This window comes from Cydia strobilella, chromosome 13, assembly GCF_947568885.1.
Source record: "Cydia strobilella chromosome 13, ilCydStro3.1, whole genome shotgun sequence".
Lineage (NCBI taxonomy): Eukaryota > Metazoa > Arthropoda > Insecta > Lepidoptera > Tortricidae > Cydia > Cydia strobilella.
In genome coordinates this window covers 15,919,931-15,937,332 of record NC_086053.1, presented here as the reverse complement: position 1 = coordinate 15,937,332, position 17,402 = coordinate 15,919,931, and the positions used below count along the sequence as shown (strand labels likewise).

Here is a 17,402-nt window from a genome sequence, read left to right as displayed (position 1 = left end):
GTAACTTTAATAAGGAAAATGCAAACATGATTTGGAATAAGTGAAAAATGTGAAAATACTCTTACAACATTAGATGATCTTGGTTCTATGAAGTGCGAAAGTTTCAAAGAGTCGCTAGAGTTAAGAGTTAAATTGGTAGGCCGGACTGTTGCAGCAAAGTTAATAAAGGCAAAAAGCAAACAGCAGCGCATGTCTGTCGTTGTGGAGAACTGGAGATCCTGGAAGGATGCCTATTAAGGTCCAAAAGCAGACATTACCGGCTGATATGACGATGAAGGAACATACCAATGATTTTGTTCCACTGGTCGATGTGGTCTGTCCCCGGGAACAGGACGCCGCCGCGGATCATCTCCCCCATGATGCAGCCTACCGACCAGATGTCCACGTTCTCTGTGTAGCCCATGCCTAAGATCACCTAGAAAATGCAAAATACATGTGATATTACATAGATGATATGATATGATTGTGATGTGTTTTTTTTATAGGGAATATACGAATACGCCCTAAGTATACCATTAATACTTTCGACCCAACCCAGCAGACAAATTACTTACAATGTGCAATGTAAACTAAAATCGAAAATAGAAATGTCTCATTGGTAAGAAATCCAAAATACTAATGATCGTCACCTTTGCTACGCCTCTATATCAACTACAACACACAAATTTGCAAATTACAGTTTCATGTCGGGGCAAATGGACCATGGACCCGAACTCAAGTTATTAAGATAAGAAAACTTTTAGGGGTTTTTTTTTTCGAGTTCCCTTTGTTTGACATAATTATTGAAAGTCATAATTGTCATATTATGAAAACCGTTAACTTTTCAGGATTTTGCTCAGGTTATCCTATAGATAGGTTAGGTTAGATTAGCTTCGGCTCCAGGACCTTCGGGTCCAAGGAGGGGACAGCTTCGGCTGTCGGCAGCAGGCGGTGTTCGCGGTGGAATGCTCTGCGATCCCGTGTTCACCGCCACCATTGCTGCGAGACGGGCATACCGTGGAGGGTTTAGTCGGTATTTGGCCCCTTGGCCACGAGTCCGACATATCCGTCCTAGTTCCCCGGCTAGGCGGAATGCCTAAATGCATTACTCCACGTAAAAAAAAAAGGTTTGTTTTATGGCAATCCTGTCCTGAAAAGTTACGCGTTTCTGAGAAAAACCAAATTATGACTAACGAAAATGTGGACAAACAATACATTATGACTTAAAACTATATGGGAAACAATAGAAACGCAGCGTACGGCGTGCAGAAACTAAGACGAAGTTTCCTCACCTCCGGCGCGCGGTAATAACGCGTGACGACGTAAGGCGTCATCATAAACGTGGTGCCGGCGGTGCGCGCCAGCCCGAAGTCCAAGATTTTGAGAGTGCAGTCGCTCTTTACCACGATGTTTGAGGGCTTCAGATCCTGGAACAAAACAGTAAGTTTCCTTGATGTGCTGTTGATCAGTAGAATAAATAATTCGAATGTGATAGTCACTCCTTTTCTAAAAAGACTGAGTGAGAAGATGGAAAGGGAGAAAACTTTGATTTTTTATGATATATAGAAGGCAAACGAGGCCTGGCACAGGTTGGGGACGACCTGTAACTTACCCTGTGAATGATCCCCGCAAGATGCAAGTGCTTGATGCCGCACAGCATCTGGTACAGCAGGTAACTCATCCGCTCGTGGTCCAGGTCCATCTGGATGACCTGGCAGAGGTTGGCGTCCATCAGCTCCATCACCAGGTACACGTCCTGGAATTCCTCCAGGCTTTTCTGGGGGGTGAAGGCGTTTAGGAGGCCGATTATCTGGAAAGATAAAATATGAGTATTATTGACAATGTCAGTCACAATCAGACAGATATTAGTGTCCGACCAGAACCTGCCGAAACCGAAATTTCGGTTAGATAGCTACCGAAAATACAGTCGGCGCGGCCGAAAGGTTCGGTAGTTTTTTTGGCCAAAGCTGAACCTTCGGTTGAAACATGATTTTTAGGTATGAAACCTGTCGAAACCGAAACCGAAACGAAACTTTGTAACGGGTAACCCTTGCTGGGCACGAATCTCTTTCAAGTCAAAGTTAGCTTATAGTAGACGGACTCTAATGTTTGTCTCGACATGTTTTATCGACAAACTAATGTCATTGTCTCTTTCTACTAAACAAGATTTGGTTTGTACCAAACATATTATAAATATTAACTTTAGGAAGGTCAATATTTCACTTCATCAACAAACAGTACTACATATACCGCTTTGTATATATGTATATTTCGCCTACAAACACTTGTGTATAATTAGGACTCGTATTCCATCTCGAAACCCACTTTAAAACTATTCATATAAAAAAGGTATTTTGTTCGCAAGTCTCTCTCGACAGTTTAATATTTATTTTCAGAAATGCCTTTGTGAAGGAGATATGAAAGGGTATTTATTACGTATCAAGTTACGTGCAATTGTGTCGCACGTGGAACGAACACAAAGCGCTATTGATATCTCGGTTAAAATAAAATAGGACCACTGAAATAGGGTATTAGTTACACTGTATTTAAAATAAATTATTTCACACCATGCATGAAATAAAGACCCGATAATTATAAGAAAAACATAGATAGCATTTTTTTTAAAACACAATTTGTATTTAATCAATCGGATTGAAGTATAATAATATCAGCGTTTTACCTTACAATAAAACGCATATTAAGCGAAATACCTTATTTGTGTCGTTTTCAAGTAAAAGGTACCACATTGTCGCTTGCTATAAAAGGACGCTCTGCCAGGTTTTTCGTATAAACATACAAGCAATTTTCTTCCTTATGGTAAGCGACAATGTGGTACCTTTTGATTGAAAACGTCACATTTGAAGCCTTAATAAGTAGGCGACTTGACCGTGACGTCATTGTGTAATGTTTCATATAAATTCCATATTAGCAAATCGTTTTGACAGTTCTAAAAAAGAAACTGATTTGACTAGTAGGAGAATACCATATTGTTGTACTTAACAAATAGGGTAACAAATGGTGTTGTGTAGGGAAAATAATAAAGAAAGGTGATGAATATTTACTATTGAAAATAGAGAAAAAAATATGGATAAGTATATGATAAAGCACAAAAAAGAACAAGTCGCTTTTGTAAGTACAAATTGAGTTCATCTCGCACCAATAAGTACGACTGATATGCACAGATTAATATCAGTTGGTAGCGTAGAGGCCTCCTGTAAGTGTCATTTTATATCAAAAAGCCAAAGGCTATGTCGTGACAAGAGCACACCAAACCGTTGAATTATTAAGGTAACGGAAGAAGCATTTAAAATACTATTTTCTACTCGTCGACTATACCTATAATCTGTGTATTACTTCATATGCAACACTACAACCTTACTCTTTTCAACGTTGGGTAGTCTATGGCACTTCCGACTCAAGCATAAGAATTTTATTGATACGGTTTAGTCAATTATAAAAATTTTGAAAATAGAACTTCATACATTTCGATACGATACCTTTAAGTCTAAGGAGAGACTTCGCCTCCTTGTGTGTGTTCTACCGCTTGTACAATGGGCTGTGCTCTGAAGAATTGTTTGACATGATGCCAACGGCCGCTTTCTATCACCGCACCGCTCGCCATCGGCAGGGTGTTCATCCTCACACCCTAGCACCTAAATGGTCGCGTACTGTGCGGTTTAAGAGGAATTTCCTCCCGCGTACGCTTCGGCTGTGGAATGAGCTCCCTGCCGAGGTTTTCCCGAGGGGCTACAGTATGGGGTTCTTCAAAAAAGGAGTGTACAGGTTTTTAAAGGGTCGGCAACGCGCGTGTAATATCTCTGGTGTTGCAGGCGTTCATAGGCTACGGTAACTGCTTACCATCAGGCGGGCCGTATGCTTGATTGCCACCGACGTGGTATAAAAAAAAAATACATTTCGATAAAATATGTCTTGTTTAAGGAGACTCGATTCAATGCAAATTTTAAAATGGTTATGAAACTAACAAAGTCAAAAGACTTCATTGTACCCTCTTGAGTAGCAGCGTTTAGTTTCTTGCTTCTTATTTCATATAACTAACTAAATACATTGACTTGACATTTGGCATTTCGGTATTTCCTAGGTATTTCCTCAAAGAAGCTCTTTAGAGTTCAACTTGAATTTGTTTCGAGGATACTCTCTGTACTTAATTAAATTTAATGTCCACTGCCAACGGTTGTTTTCGTAGGTCTTCAGTCTCCTGAGAATATGTTGCTAAAGACTGTCTGTGTTGTCTGTCTGTGTTGAAAAGAACATCTAGAACATTATTTTCGCCAATTTTTAAGAATTATAAGTACTATCTTTCAACATGCAGCTCTAACCTAAATTTAGCTCCGTACAATACCATGGCCTTTAAGTTAAGGATACGAGAGAATTAATTGCCCCCCCCCCCCCCCCCCCGTATAAGATACAGGCTTAAATTGTCTAGGACGTGGTTTATATCGTTTTCAGGAAATTCTTTTAGTTCTCAATGCGCCCTAAACACTAAATTAATTTAGGTTAAACTACTTATTTAAGACATACGAAAACCCGTGCACCACTAAGTACAGCCAGACTACCGATTAATCCTTTAGTGCCTTTAAAGTTAAGTTCCACAAATACTGCAGCCAACCCTTGGGCTACGACTATCTATCTATCTAGGACTAGAAGTTTTAGAGACAATATATTAAAATTCCATTCCAACTTCAAGGTTAAAAGGCGCTCGCTGCAAACTTCAAGTTGTGAGTGGTCGCCACTCACGTCAATTTTCTCCGTAAGACGATTTAAAGCGTCTGCGAGACGAAGTTGCCTTGCCGAAATTAAAATGTTAGGTTTTTTATTACTTTTACGCTCCTTAGGTCGCAAAGTTAGTCTTTGACAGTTTGAACAAGAAAGAGTTTTGCATTGTTGAAACGATTTAAAACTTAGTTATCATTACAGTCTGTTGGGCATAATTTTTGCCTTTTTAGGGTTTTTACTTTAATATAAAAATATGGTAGGTAATGATCAAAAGCGACACTGGCTGTTTTCCAAGAGGTACCCCAATGGCGGTACATTAATAACATCAGGCAGTTTTGTAAACTCTTTCTATCACTCGCTACCTGTCATATGCTGTGCCCAGCGAACTTTTGAGTGTACCCCATCTGAAATTCCGATATAAACGAAAACGTTCTACTTTAGAAAAATAGCGATATTCTCGGAAGCTTGTGGTTTGTTTAAAGGAATTGACAGAACTTTCGTATTAGGGTGTTCGCACTGTTCGCGTATCAAACCCTAGAATGTCGATCGGCAAAAGTGGTTTGAACATGTTCAACGATGGTCGCCAGTATATATAGGCAATACAGATTTTGGCTTTGCTTTGCTAGGCTCAAACAGATGGGGTAAACCAAAGCAGCGATGTCTCCGCCAAAGACCTGAACGCCTGTGGGTTGGATGAAGATGTCCATGATAAAGGGAAGGGCAAGCAGAAAAGCATGAAAGCGGACCCCATCACAAACGCTAGGAGGGTGATGATACTGATGATGTTCATATTAGAGTGTTTCCGATATAATTCCATATAAACTTTCCATAAACACTTCAGTGGTCTAGTCTAATATACTCACATTTTTATGGTTAACAAGTTTCATGAGCTTGAACTCCCGGTAGGCGCGCTTGGCGTGCGTGACGTTCTGGAAGGGCCGCGACAGCTTCTTGATGGCCACATTCTGTTGCGTCACCGTGTCGTATGCGGCGCTGGAAAATGACAAATCGGAATTAGAATGATGAATGCTAGACTCGAGACTAAAGAGGACTAGGGGAATAGACTTTTAAGGTAGGTATCACATTTCCTCTAACTTTCAAAGTAACAAGACCCAGGGGTTGTCGCCATTTATATGAATCACAATGGATACTTGTAATAGTTGTAGTTAATATATAAGTGGTCAGTGTAGTAAAAGCGGACCTAAAATTAATCTAGCAAAAAGAAAACCAAACAGAACACTCCATCTACAAATGTCCGCGTTAGGTAGTAAGGTAGTAAGATAATACTTATTTCCTGAAATTGGAGATTCTCGCGAAGTATTGTACTCGAAACAAGTTGTTTTGTCCTGTACCGAAATTGTAAATTATGTATAATTTAATTATACTGCCAATTTCTTAGCAATCAGAAGCAGAAAAAAATATCAGTTACATAATTACATCAATCATCATCAATTATCTGTGTAACTTACTTGAATGACTAGCAGAAAAACCCACTTGGTTTTAAAAGCCCTCAGACAACACATAATGGAATATGATTTGTGACAAAATGAAATTATACGGCATAAAACGTTGCTAAGTTTTAATCAAACGAAGAAATATTATTCTAAAATAACAAGTTACTCACGAAAACAAGACGTCACATGGTACAAAAGGCGATACACGTACCTACAGTCAAGTGTAAATATATGGGTGCACACATCATACTCAAAAATATGTCCCATAGCTCTTATGTCAGCGAATAAAAAACTGGGACATATTTTTGAGTAAGTTATACGCACCCATATTTTTACACTTGACTGAACAAAACACTAGACGTTGTTAGTCTAAAAGTAAAGCAGCCATATATATTGCATTAGTAGGTAATTAATACTTATCTTATGAATATGTACTTAATAATTCTATGTACCTATTCTATATACTAGTACCTATATGTAAGTACGATGATACTATTGATGGTCAGCATCTATAGGTAGTTTACCGACAAATAGAGTAGCGATAACTTTAACCACAGTAATAAATGTTATTTGGTGACCAGCAAAACGTTATTCAAACCCACTGAAATAGCATGTTAGAGTCAAAATGTGAAACTTAACTCACAAAGCCTACATACCCTTCCTGGGTAACTCTAGGCGGTAATGTACTAGACTACGCTAACAAATTTCTGTTCCCTATCTCCGCCACACAATCGTAGCAACATCAGCACTCTTAACTGAGCAACTGTGGACCTTATCCATTTGAAATAAGGTTTAAAAACTGTCAATTAACTGTATAAACGATGGAAGAACATCGTTTACAGTTTGCAGCGTCACGTATGTCGGGAAATTACATTTCGCAACCTGCCAGTTTAATATTGTACAGTTTCGAACGTTCTAGCCAAAATTCGGCACGTTTTAACTGGCTCCGAAATGTAGTTCTGAATAATGCAGCTTTTCGCTATTCAGAAACTAAAATAAATATGTTTATTTAATAATAACGCGTCCCGCTTGCTATTATGTGGTTTCGCTTTAGAGCGGACGGACAGGCAGTTTAATTCGATTTGATTTAATTTTGATACATCAAATACATATTCGAGAATACAGCCTAGCACCCGACTCAGAATGTCATTTACAAATTGCGTCATACAGTTTCATACTATCGTTGAAATTTTAACTGTAACTCAATGCAGTAAGACTGAAATTATAAAGGCACAGTTGGTGGTGATACGAGTTTATAAAAGTTGTGCGAGTGTCGCATCTCGTTAATATTTCATTCGGCGAACGGTGGTGTGAGATTTTTTATTAAAGGTAATGGAATTGGTAAATATTTGAGGATTTATTGGCGGAATGAAAGTTCAGCAGTAATTAAGATTGACATACACCGTTAGAATGCTACACCAGTACTTTCAAAAAATATATCGAGGACCGTAAAAGTGAAATAACAGGCAATATTTATTCCACACGAATATGATCTAGCGAGGCAGAATGATAGACTAATTGAGACAATTTTATAACTTTCATTGATTTAATATCGTGTCGTAGAGAGAATAGTTCAGTATTTCGTGAAACTAAAAAAAAAAACCGTTTTGAATCTTACATGAGTCTTATCTACGAATATAAACGTTTTTTATTAGGCTCAGGGTGTTACTGGATACTTCTTTAATACTTATAACATTTAAAACTTTCGCGTTTTGAACACATATTAAATCACATTTACAACCGGGTCTACTGACAATATGTGTTATTAAATAAAATAAAAATGTGTTCTGTTTGGGTAGCCCCACTTTTTTATACACTTTTCGTCGGGTTTCACTTTTTATACACAAATCTCTGTTTTGACATTTTGCTGGGACATCAGTCAGCCGCGACCGCGACCAGTTAAAACTGTGACGAACGTCGGTAAATAAAGGTAACAAAATAGATTCGCGATAGACCCGGTTGAAAACGTTCTTCAATACTTGTTTCCAATTCTATTGATGAGTCCGTAACTAATTGTAATAATGATGACCTATATGGGAAAAACTTTAAGTTTGAGGCGAAACTCCAAGTGACAATAAAACTAAGTCTTAAAAAGTCCGAGCAAAGAACGATGACGCCGACATTTGCGGTAGAGTCACTGACATTACGATTACTTCCATTTTCTACTCGCTCAGCCACGCCGTCGCTCACGTTTTAGAAACTAAATGCTCAATCAAGTCTTAGCGACAAACGTTTTCTAAGCCTCTAACTAAAGCTTCCTTTTTTCCTGAGAAGCATTAAACTGAGGCCTGTATATTTCTAAGATGTTCTCAACGAACGACAAGAAACAAAGCGAGCGTCAAAACTCACAAAAGCGCATCCAAGAATTGTTACATAATGCTAAAATGTTTTATCAAGTCTAAGCGACAAATGTTTCCTCAAGGAACGTCGAATCTTCTAAATTATTTCTAGGGAAGACTTTATATTTGAGGCTTGGGTGTTCCCAACCCAACGGACGACAAGAGACAAAGCGCGCGTCAAAACTTCAATGTTTTTCCCTTCTCTTGAGCACTCCAGGATTTTTATAATTTGGCATATATATAATCCTTTATGGAGTCTATACGACAAATATGTCCTATTAGGGTCGTGACGTCAAAACTTTTTTTTTGAGGCTTGGGTGTTCCCAAGAAATAAAGCGCGCGTCAAAACTTCAAATTTAACGTCTTCCTCGCCTCTTGAGCCCTCATCCAAGATTTTTACGAACGCTAATGCAGTGCGTAAATATTTAACGGGCTGCTCAGCTTTACGGGCGCCTCAATTTACGAGGACAGTAAAACACTTATTGTTATTCCGAGCCTGTCTTCGCTTTAGGTTATTGGTATTGAAATCCGGGGCTTGGGATAAGGTCACTGGAATATGGATTGTGGAGAACTGTTGCTATGGCAAGGAGATGACCCTGGGGTCTCCATGTCTCGGAGCTTGATTATATATTAATAATTTTCCAAGGCTCTAAGCAGAGTGATATTTTTAAGTGGGACAGTAGGTATGGAGAAATCCGAAATGATTAACATGTTGCATACATCCTCGCGAATTTTATCTTCGGCGAAAACCGACTAGTAAATCACACAGAAGTCTCTTTAAATGTAAAATGAAAACCATAACATGAAAACATTAACCCAATACAAAGTCAAAGTACAAAGGAAAACGGAATTGTGTTCAATTGTATCCTCGAGTTCGACATCCACTTCCACTCCCAATAGTTAATTAAAAAGCATTGATTGGTTACAAGCATTGGTTGGAGAAGAAACGCAGACCATTAGTGGACTATTCAGTGAAAAGCCTATTCAATATGAACCATTGATAATGACCGAAGTTTACAATTGTTAGAATACATAATGTAATAATGGTAGCCCTTAAGATCCTCTTAAATAAGCAAATTAGATTAGGCTGTTGAAATAAATAAGAAGCAACAATTTAGCATTAGCGTAGTAAATCACACTATTGTAGTACCACGTTTATTTTGCTAAAATAAGTAAAGCTATATATTCAAAGTTGCTGATAAAGCATATTTTAATATATAGTGGAAAGTGCGTGCCAATCGTGTCGCTTGGTCAGAAATATCAGCACTTGATTGAAGGTGAAGATTAGAAGCCAAGCATACCCTGACTATAAATGCATGTGATCATGTCAGCCTATCATAGTACATAAAAGTATTTTAAATTTAACGGATAACGGTAACGTGAAGTTTTGCTACAATATACATGGTGATATCGGTGTAGATATTTTCTTTATAAAGTGTTATATTATAGAGCTCTCGTATTCTTATTAACCAAAGACATACTTAAGACAAAATTAGGAACTGCAGCAATTAGAAACCATCCACAACTGCTATATTCTAGAAGCCTGGAACCAAAATGATCTCTCTCAGTAAAGTTATAAGGTAATTTTTTCGCTATCTTCCTCGCGCGATTTAGACAAGTTTTTAAATGGTCAGCAATCAGAATAGCAGATTGAATAATAGAATTTAATTTAATTATCTGTATTTGCTACACCCTATTTAGGGTCCATGTGATACCATAAGAAATATGTAAATACTACCCAAAAATGTACCATGGAAGCAAGAAATAAATGAATACTGAATACAGATCAGCATTGACAAAACAAACGTGGTAACACAACATCCCCCGCCCCGTATGACTAATCTTACCAAACTATCCCCTGTGCGCCCGCGCCGTGCCGCACTAGCTCCGTGTAACGCGTGGGTATCTTGAACACCACGTCGCTGAGCGACACCGCGTAATACTGAACCATGGCTATAACTATTTGTTATACTCGAGCACGATCAACTATAAAGAAAAAGGGTATGGTCAATGTGGAGAAGAAAGGCCATTGGGTAACTGCGGACCTCTCGGATGGCATGGACATGGAAAGGGAGAGACGCTCCATGGCTGTGCGTTGTAATATGCTTGCCCGCAGGTTTGCACAGTGTACAAAAGAAGTCAAGATAACATTGTTTAAGGCCTACTGCCAGAGCTTCTACACGTGCAGCCGGTGGGTAAGATACACGCTGAGTACTCTCAATACCTGAAGAGTAAAATATAATAATGCATTTAGGGTACTGTTGGGTCTGCCGCGCTTCTGCAGTGCATCAGGTATGTTTGCGGAGGCTCGAACCGAAGCTTTTCAGGTCATAATGAGTACGCGTACTACCTCACTGATGCGGCGGTTGCGCGGTAGCTCCAACAATTTGTTACGTGTGCTGGCCGAGAGGCTAGACTGCCCGTTCCAACACCACTGGATGCTGTTGCATGTACAGACAGCGGTAGTTTTTGGAATGTGGCTGTCTTGAATGTCTTCATTATGTAAATAATTAAATTTTATGTATAATTTTATTTCTAATTTAATGTGTCCTTACTAACATTAGCATATTAAGATTAATTTTATTATATTACTAACAAACAATATGGGCCTATGTCTGAAATAAATAATTGGAATTGAAATATAACATTTTCGGTTGGAAAGACCGTCATAGGGCATGAACTACCGTATTTGTATACGTACATCGCTCAGTCACAGTCAGAAAGGAACAGCATCGCTCCTGCTCGACCGACCTTCTGTAAGTGGAGTATGTGTACAAACTCAAGAGTTAGAAGCGACGAAAGAGCAGGTAGTCGGTCTTACCTGATATACTTCTCCACATTGACCTTATATTAAGCTCTTTACCGGTAGATTTACCCATCATCATCACCACTATAACCAGCCTGTATAAGTCCCGCGGTTGGGCAGTTTAGTCATTTTACAAGAAGGTATAGGCTTATAGTCCCCACGTTAGTCTGATGTGAATTGAGAACTCAACACACGCCATTTAAAATTCTTTGCAGGTTTACTTACGATCTCTTTACAATAAAAAAACAAATATCAAATGAAGTTCGTTTTAGGTACCTACACTCATTATGCTGACCTAACAGATACAGATCTCATGTGTAAATACATCATAAATGGTCTCGCTATTGTTAGTGACCTACTAGTTTTTATTGTTAATGATTATTGATTGAAAAAGCTAATAGTTGTATGTTTGTTGGGTTTTAAGTGCCGGACTTTATTTAACGTAGTGTAGAAATGCCCAAGGTATTTTGCCTGCAGTATTGTGTTGAAAAAGGTGTATGTGAAGTCCCCAGCCCAATCCGTACTGGTCTAGTGTGGGGACTATAGCCCAAGCCCTCTCGTGCATGAGAGGCCTGTGCTCAGCAGTGGGATGTATATAGGCTGAATTATAATTTTATTATTATTGTGTTGATGCCCATTGGCTCATTTAATTCTCCTGGTCTTATAAACTATTAGACGTAAGTAGTTAAGTACGTATCACGTGTTATTAGAGTGGATCAAATAACGATATTCATGGATTGGAAACCTGGTCCCTGGTGTATGTTTGCTGTGAGAATGTCAAACAAACTTTATTTCGGGCAATGCCTAAAGGTCATAAGTTGACTTTAGTTCTGTCTATTTAAATATAGCATTCAATTTTAGAATAATTACAATTTTAGAACAAAATTATAATAAAATAATAAGTAATTAATATAATAAAATAAGTATAAAATAATATATATGCGTTATTTATATAAATGCGTTAATTTTAATTTTAATTTTAAGTTATAGTTTAGTTTCAAGAAATACTTGCTGTGCCCTAACAGGGTTCATGTGTGAACGTACCCTAATGTAACATCTGTTTTGTACCACATGATAATAAGCAATAAATTATGAATTATGAATTAGATTGCAGAACACGTATGCGGAAATTGTAGACAAATAATTGGAAGTCTAGAATGTTAGTAAGTATATCTAATGTTCACGCAGCCCCAAGATTCCAAGGTTGGGTTAATATTTCAACATGTATTATGAATATTATGATTGGAGTTGAGTTGATGAACAGCGTGTCTGGATGACATATTAAATATGTGATTTAGGCCGCTGTTTGTTTAATATTAGCAAGATAGATAGTAATTACTGTGCCGTTAAGTATCGTCAACATTTAAGTTAAATTCGTGTTTATATCCATACTAATATTATAAATGCGAAAGTCTGTCTGTCTGTCTGTGTGTTCCCTCTTCACGCTTAAACCGCTGAATCGATTTAGATTAAATTTGGCATAGAGATAGGTTGAGTCCCTGAGAAGGACATAGGATAGTTTTTATCCCGAAAATCATCCCTTAAGAAAGTAAAAAGCGGGGTGGAATTGAGATAATTAATGAAGTGTCTGCTAATTTGTGTGCATAATATGCTCAAATTGAATAATTGCTATAAGATTTTCTCCAGGCGCTATTCTTACTCTAGCTGGGGTTACTAAGTCCACGCAGACGAAGTCGCGGGCAAAAGCTAGTTGTAAATAAATTGATTGATTAATCCAGGCCCTAAATATTTAAATATCAATCAATTATGGTTGTCATATACCTATACATACAATAATAAAATTACGAATGCTTTGATGGGTCATTACAATTAAAAGCCGTTTCATCTAGATAAGTGCTTGTACAAAGCAGTGCTGAAATGCAAATACTGCGTGCGAGCACACACCACAATCCACTCAGTTACTAGACAAAATGCAATTTACTCGTACATTGGAGGCACGAAACCAAAATTCAAAATCTTTTGCAATTTTTGTGAGTGTATTGTACTTCAATTTCATTATTTGGTCTGTCACCACCACTGTAGGTGCATGCTTTAAATGTAAAAATGAAGTTTAAAGTGTTTTAATAAAATGTCATAAACACTTTAAACGTGAATCTTATTATTTATATTATAGTTTTAGTATTAATGGTGTTTGGTGTCATGTTACATGGATTTAAAAAAAGAGTATCGATAACTTTATGGTTTGGAAATCAGTCAGGTTGTAACACTCTCCCACCACTCTCCCTAACTAGCCCTAATTTACCCTACCTAGCTAACCCTAGATTTGTCTAAAAATACTAAAAATTCCAATAAGAAAATCTAAAATTCTAAAAATCTTTAAAATACCGCAATCCGAAATTACCTTTATTAATTAATATAAAATAATGTAAATAACCTAACGCAAATCTAATTATATAAGTTAATATCTTGAATTGGATCAGTAAATTGGCCAAATGATCGTCTTGTGTTTATGTAGAACCCTTCGTCATAACCGTTAATAGTAACCAAAATCCTTTTCGCATAATAGGAAAGAGTTATGAATAAAACAGTTAAAAATCCTAATAATGTTAAGTAATTAATAAACCATGAATTATGTCAGTGTAAAGTATGTCAGAGAATTTAGAAACGTCATTGCAAGTTTAAAGACAGTTTGTAAAACAAATGTAAAGTATGTCTTAATCAGACAAAGCCTGATTTAAATTGTAATCAATAAATAGTATGTAAAACATAATTTTATAAGTCTGAAGGATGTCTTAGTTAAGTCTTCAATAATGTATGTCAAAATAAGTAGTCTGTCGAATGTAATAGTCAGATGGTCAAAGTACGATCACTAATAAATGTCACAATTTACAAATATTTTGTTTTTGGGGTATAGATGTCGCCCGCTCCGCCGCGACTATCCGTGGTCATCATCCAGTTGCTAGGGCAGACCCCCGCCCCAGTTCTGAAGGAACTATCATGTGGTCCTGAAGGGACATCTTTTCATAATGACAGGGCTACTTCGTCATTTGCCCTGAACATTATTTTATGACATTTTTCTTCATAAATGAGAGGACATCAAAGGGACAATTTAACATAACAAAATACTGGTAGTTAGAGCAGCTGTATTTGATCCACTCCAATTTCCCAGAATACTGTAATTTTGTAATATATCTTAGTAGGTATTCAATGAAATAATATTAACCAAACTATAGTTGTAGTCATTTTGAATCACCTTTCGGACCAAAATAAACCACGATCTTGCTCTGCATCGATCTAGCTTGGGTAAATCACTCATTGATATATATTTTCAATAATAAAGTTTTATGATAATATGACCCTGTATTTTTAAGGTCGAATGTGAAAATTACAGATCTCTAGAAAACAGAATGAAATCGTCATACAGACTGCCAAAGGACAGGCAAAATAAATATTTCTTTTACAAACAAATTGATTCTACAATACTACATTATATTGTGGTTATTTGTTATGTTTTTCCCACAATATATTTTTCTACCAGTAGTGATGCAAAGGACCAAATTATATTCAAAGTCATAAATATGTCAAGTTTGTCAATAAGTCATAAATAAGTGTATGTAATACAATTCTAACAATCCCTAAACCCACACTACATCCTAGCTACCGCTATTTAAATTTCACCCATAAACCCATAATTATACTCGTACTATGTAGTTTAAATAGCCATAAATATATCGGAAACGAACCTAGCTAACTACTGTGAAGATCTAATGGCTTTGTTATATAAAAATTATAAACCTTGATCAATCCTACAATTCCCTAAACCATACAAATATAAACCCTAGCCCTAACAGTTAAACTAACCAATTAATCTATCGATATAAATGCAAACTAACATCCCGGGATGTACATTTAATTTACTCGCGTAATTTCTCGGTGTGCAATGAGAAATTCCTAGGCTACAGCTAACTAAGACGAGTGGAGACACCTCGATTTAGAACTGACCCCCTATTTCTCCACGTGGACCAGCATCAGCGATAGGGTTTGGGACAGCCGATGTAGGTCGGGAAAAAGGTAATGGGATAACTGGTCTAGAATCTGGCTTTTTTAAGAAGTCTAGGTGACAACCCAAATTGTCCAGACCCCAGGGGTTAGAACCTGTCCTTGTAAACCCAGGAACTGTCAGGGACCCACCTGATATTATCAACCCAGCGCAGTAGGAGAATTAAGACTGTCGTTGTCACCGTAAGGTACCCGCCCTATCTCTCCATCTGCCCAGCACTGTACTGGATCGGAATTAGTTCTCTCTACCCCATAAGTTATTTAAGAAAGCTGTGAGATAAATTGCAAAACTAACTTTAAAATAATATATAAAGTACTCCAACCAAAATCATTCCAGTGCTAAATATCACTAAAATAATCCAGGTTAAAACACTATATATATTAAGCACAATTAAAACATAAATTAATAAATTGCACTATGAACCAAACATGACTTTACAACCTTTAATAATATATTGATTTGTAAGTAAAATTTCACCAATATATTTACTTACATTAGCACTTGTCTGGGCACAAATCAACAAACAACTAATAATTACAATTCACTAAATAGTTTATAAATGACACTATGAACAAAACAAACTTTACAATCTTATTAAATTTATTGATTTATAATTTAGACCTCACTAGTATTATATCAAACACTAGCGCTTGTTTAAACCACAAACCAATAAAACAATTAAACCCACTAAATAAACACAATCTAAAATGCACTTCTCTAAAAATATTCAAGTTAAACCCCACAATAGATTACACCATATTATGCTCCAATCCGAACTCTACCAGCATCATAAGATACTAGCAAAATCTAGACCAGGACACAATATAGGTAACCTAAATAGACCTAACCTACACTAGAGAACTTCCTCCAACGCTTCGCGAATGGCCACGAGAATTCCCCGCAAAGGGGTTTTATGAAATCCCTTCCCAGATCCCGATTTCCCCGCTCTAGCAAACTCCTTGCACCCCATTGGTAACACCTAAACCAATCCTGAATTTCATGATTCCGTACTATCCTATACAAATTACTCTTTATTTCCTAATTAACATAAGGTCCAAATTGACCTACTTAATGGGTGTAGCCAAAACTATTCCTTCTCGTCGGTGGGATGTCTTTAAAAATTTTATTCTAAACGTCTTTGTTTTTCTATATAGACACATATTGTAGGGATACGCCTTTTTTTAATTCTTAATAATATGGTTCAATTTTGCATAGAATATTTTACAGTCATAACTTAACTTTTATCGTTACCGTGAAATCCGAGTTGGTATTTTAAACAAACACTTGAAATTAATAACCAAAGTAACTTTGCACAAAAATTTATAACGCAAAAAGCTTTATGACATTGAAATAAAGTTCAAATTATATTAAAAATAAGTTTCTTAATATTTTGGTTTACTATATCAGCTAAACTCTCCAAGTGGTGTATCTAGAATTTCAAATAGCAAGGTCCACTTAAGATATGAAAAGAAATATAGCTGTTTGAATTACCGTGAGACACAAGAATGGAATTTAACCGACTCAAAATAGAACAATATTATGTTTACATATAATGCTAACATGGAAAGGGAGCCTCTGACATGTTACAATCGCCTCCCAAAATTTGCTGTAGCTTAAATATATTAATGATATATTTGCGAAAGTAAATTTTCGAAACAAATCAAAATAAGAAAAACAATTGTATTGAAAATAATGCATTTAGACTCTAATAAGAACCTTTTTTAACATTCTTTCCTTCTGTGTGTGCCTTTTTTTTTTGTTGCGGCTGTGTGTAGTGTGTGTTTAAACCAAACAAAAGAATGAACATTTCTGAAAGTAAGTTTACAAGTTCAGTCATGTTAAAAATAAACAATCAAAGACGCAACCAGTTAATCTTGCCTCACAAGAAAGTAGAAGTTGTGCTTGTAGTACATTTGTCCTACTCTTCTACCGATCCGAATGATACATACGCACGCTTCCGACTTTAGTCTACATTTTAACGACCAAGAAAGGAATAGAACGTATCTCTTTTTAAAACAAGATTGAACCTTTTACCAAGGAGCATTCTATGCCACTCGAGGGGTCACTAT

The 17,402-nt window shown here is 36.8% G+C and overlaps 1 protein-coding gene across 6 annotated transcripts in view; it reads right to left on the bottom strand.

Moving 5' to 3' along the window:
* LOC134746816 (stress-activated protein kinase JNK) overlaps positions 1–17,402 on the bottom strand; it is a 195,585-nt gene that overhangs the window by 5,227 nt on the left and 172,956 nt on the right. For 4 of the 6 annotated variants that reach the window (XM_063681376.1, XM_063681377.1, XM_063681378.1 and 1 more), the window contains 4 exons: positions 5,577–5,706; positions 1,592–1,789; positions 1,272–1,406; positions 286–415 (listed from right to left, as the gene is read on the bottom strand). In XM_063681376.1, coding sequence (XP_063537446.1) covers positions 286–415; positions 1,272–1,406; positions 1,592–1,789; positions 5,577–5,706 — 593 coding nt within the window. Of the gene's footprint in view, positions 1–285; positions 416–1,271; positions 1,407–1,591; positions 1,790–5,576; positions 5,707–10,353; positions 10,493–17,402 lie in introns of all 6 variants that reach the window. The other 2 variants (XM_063681379.1, XM_063681380.1) reach the window with 1 other exon arrangement.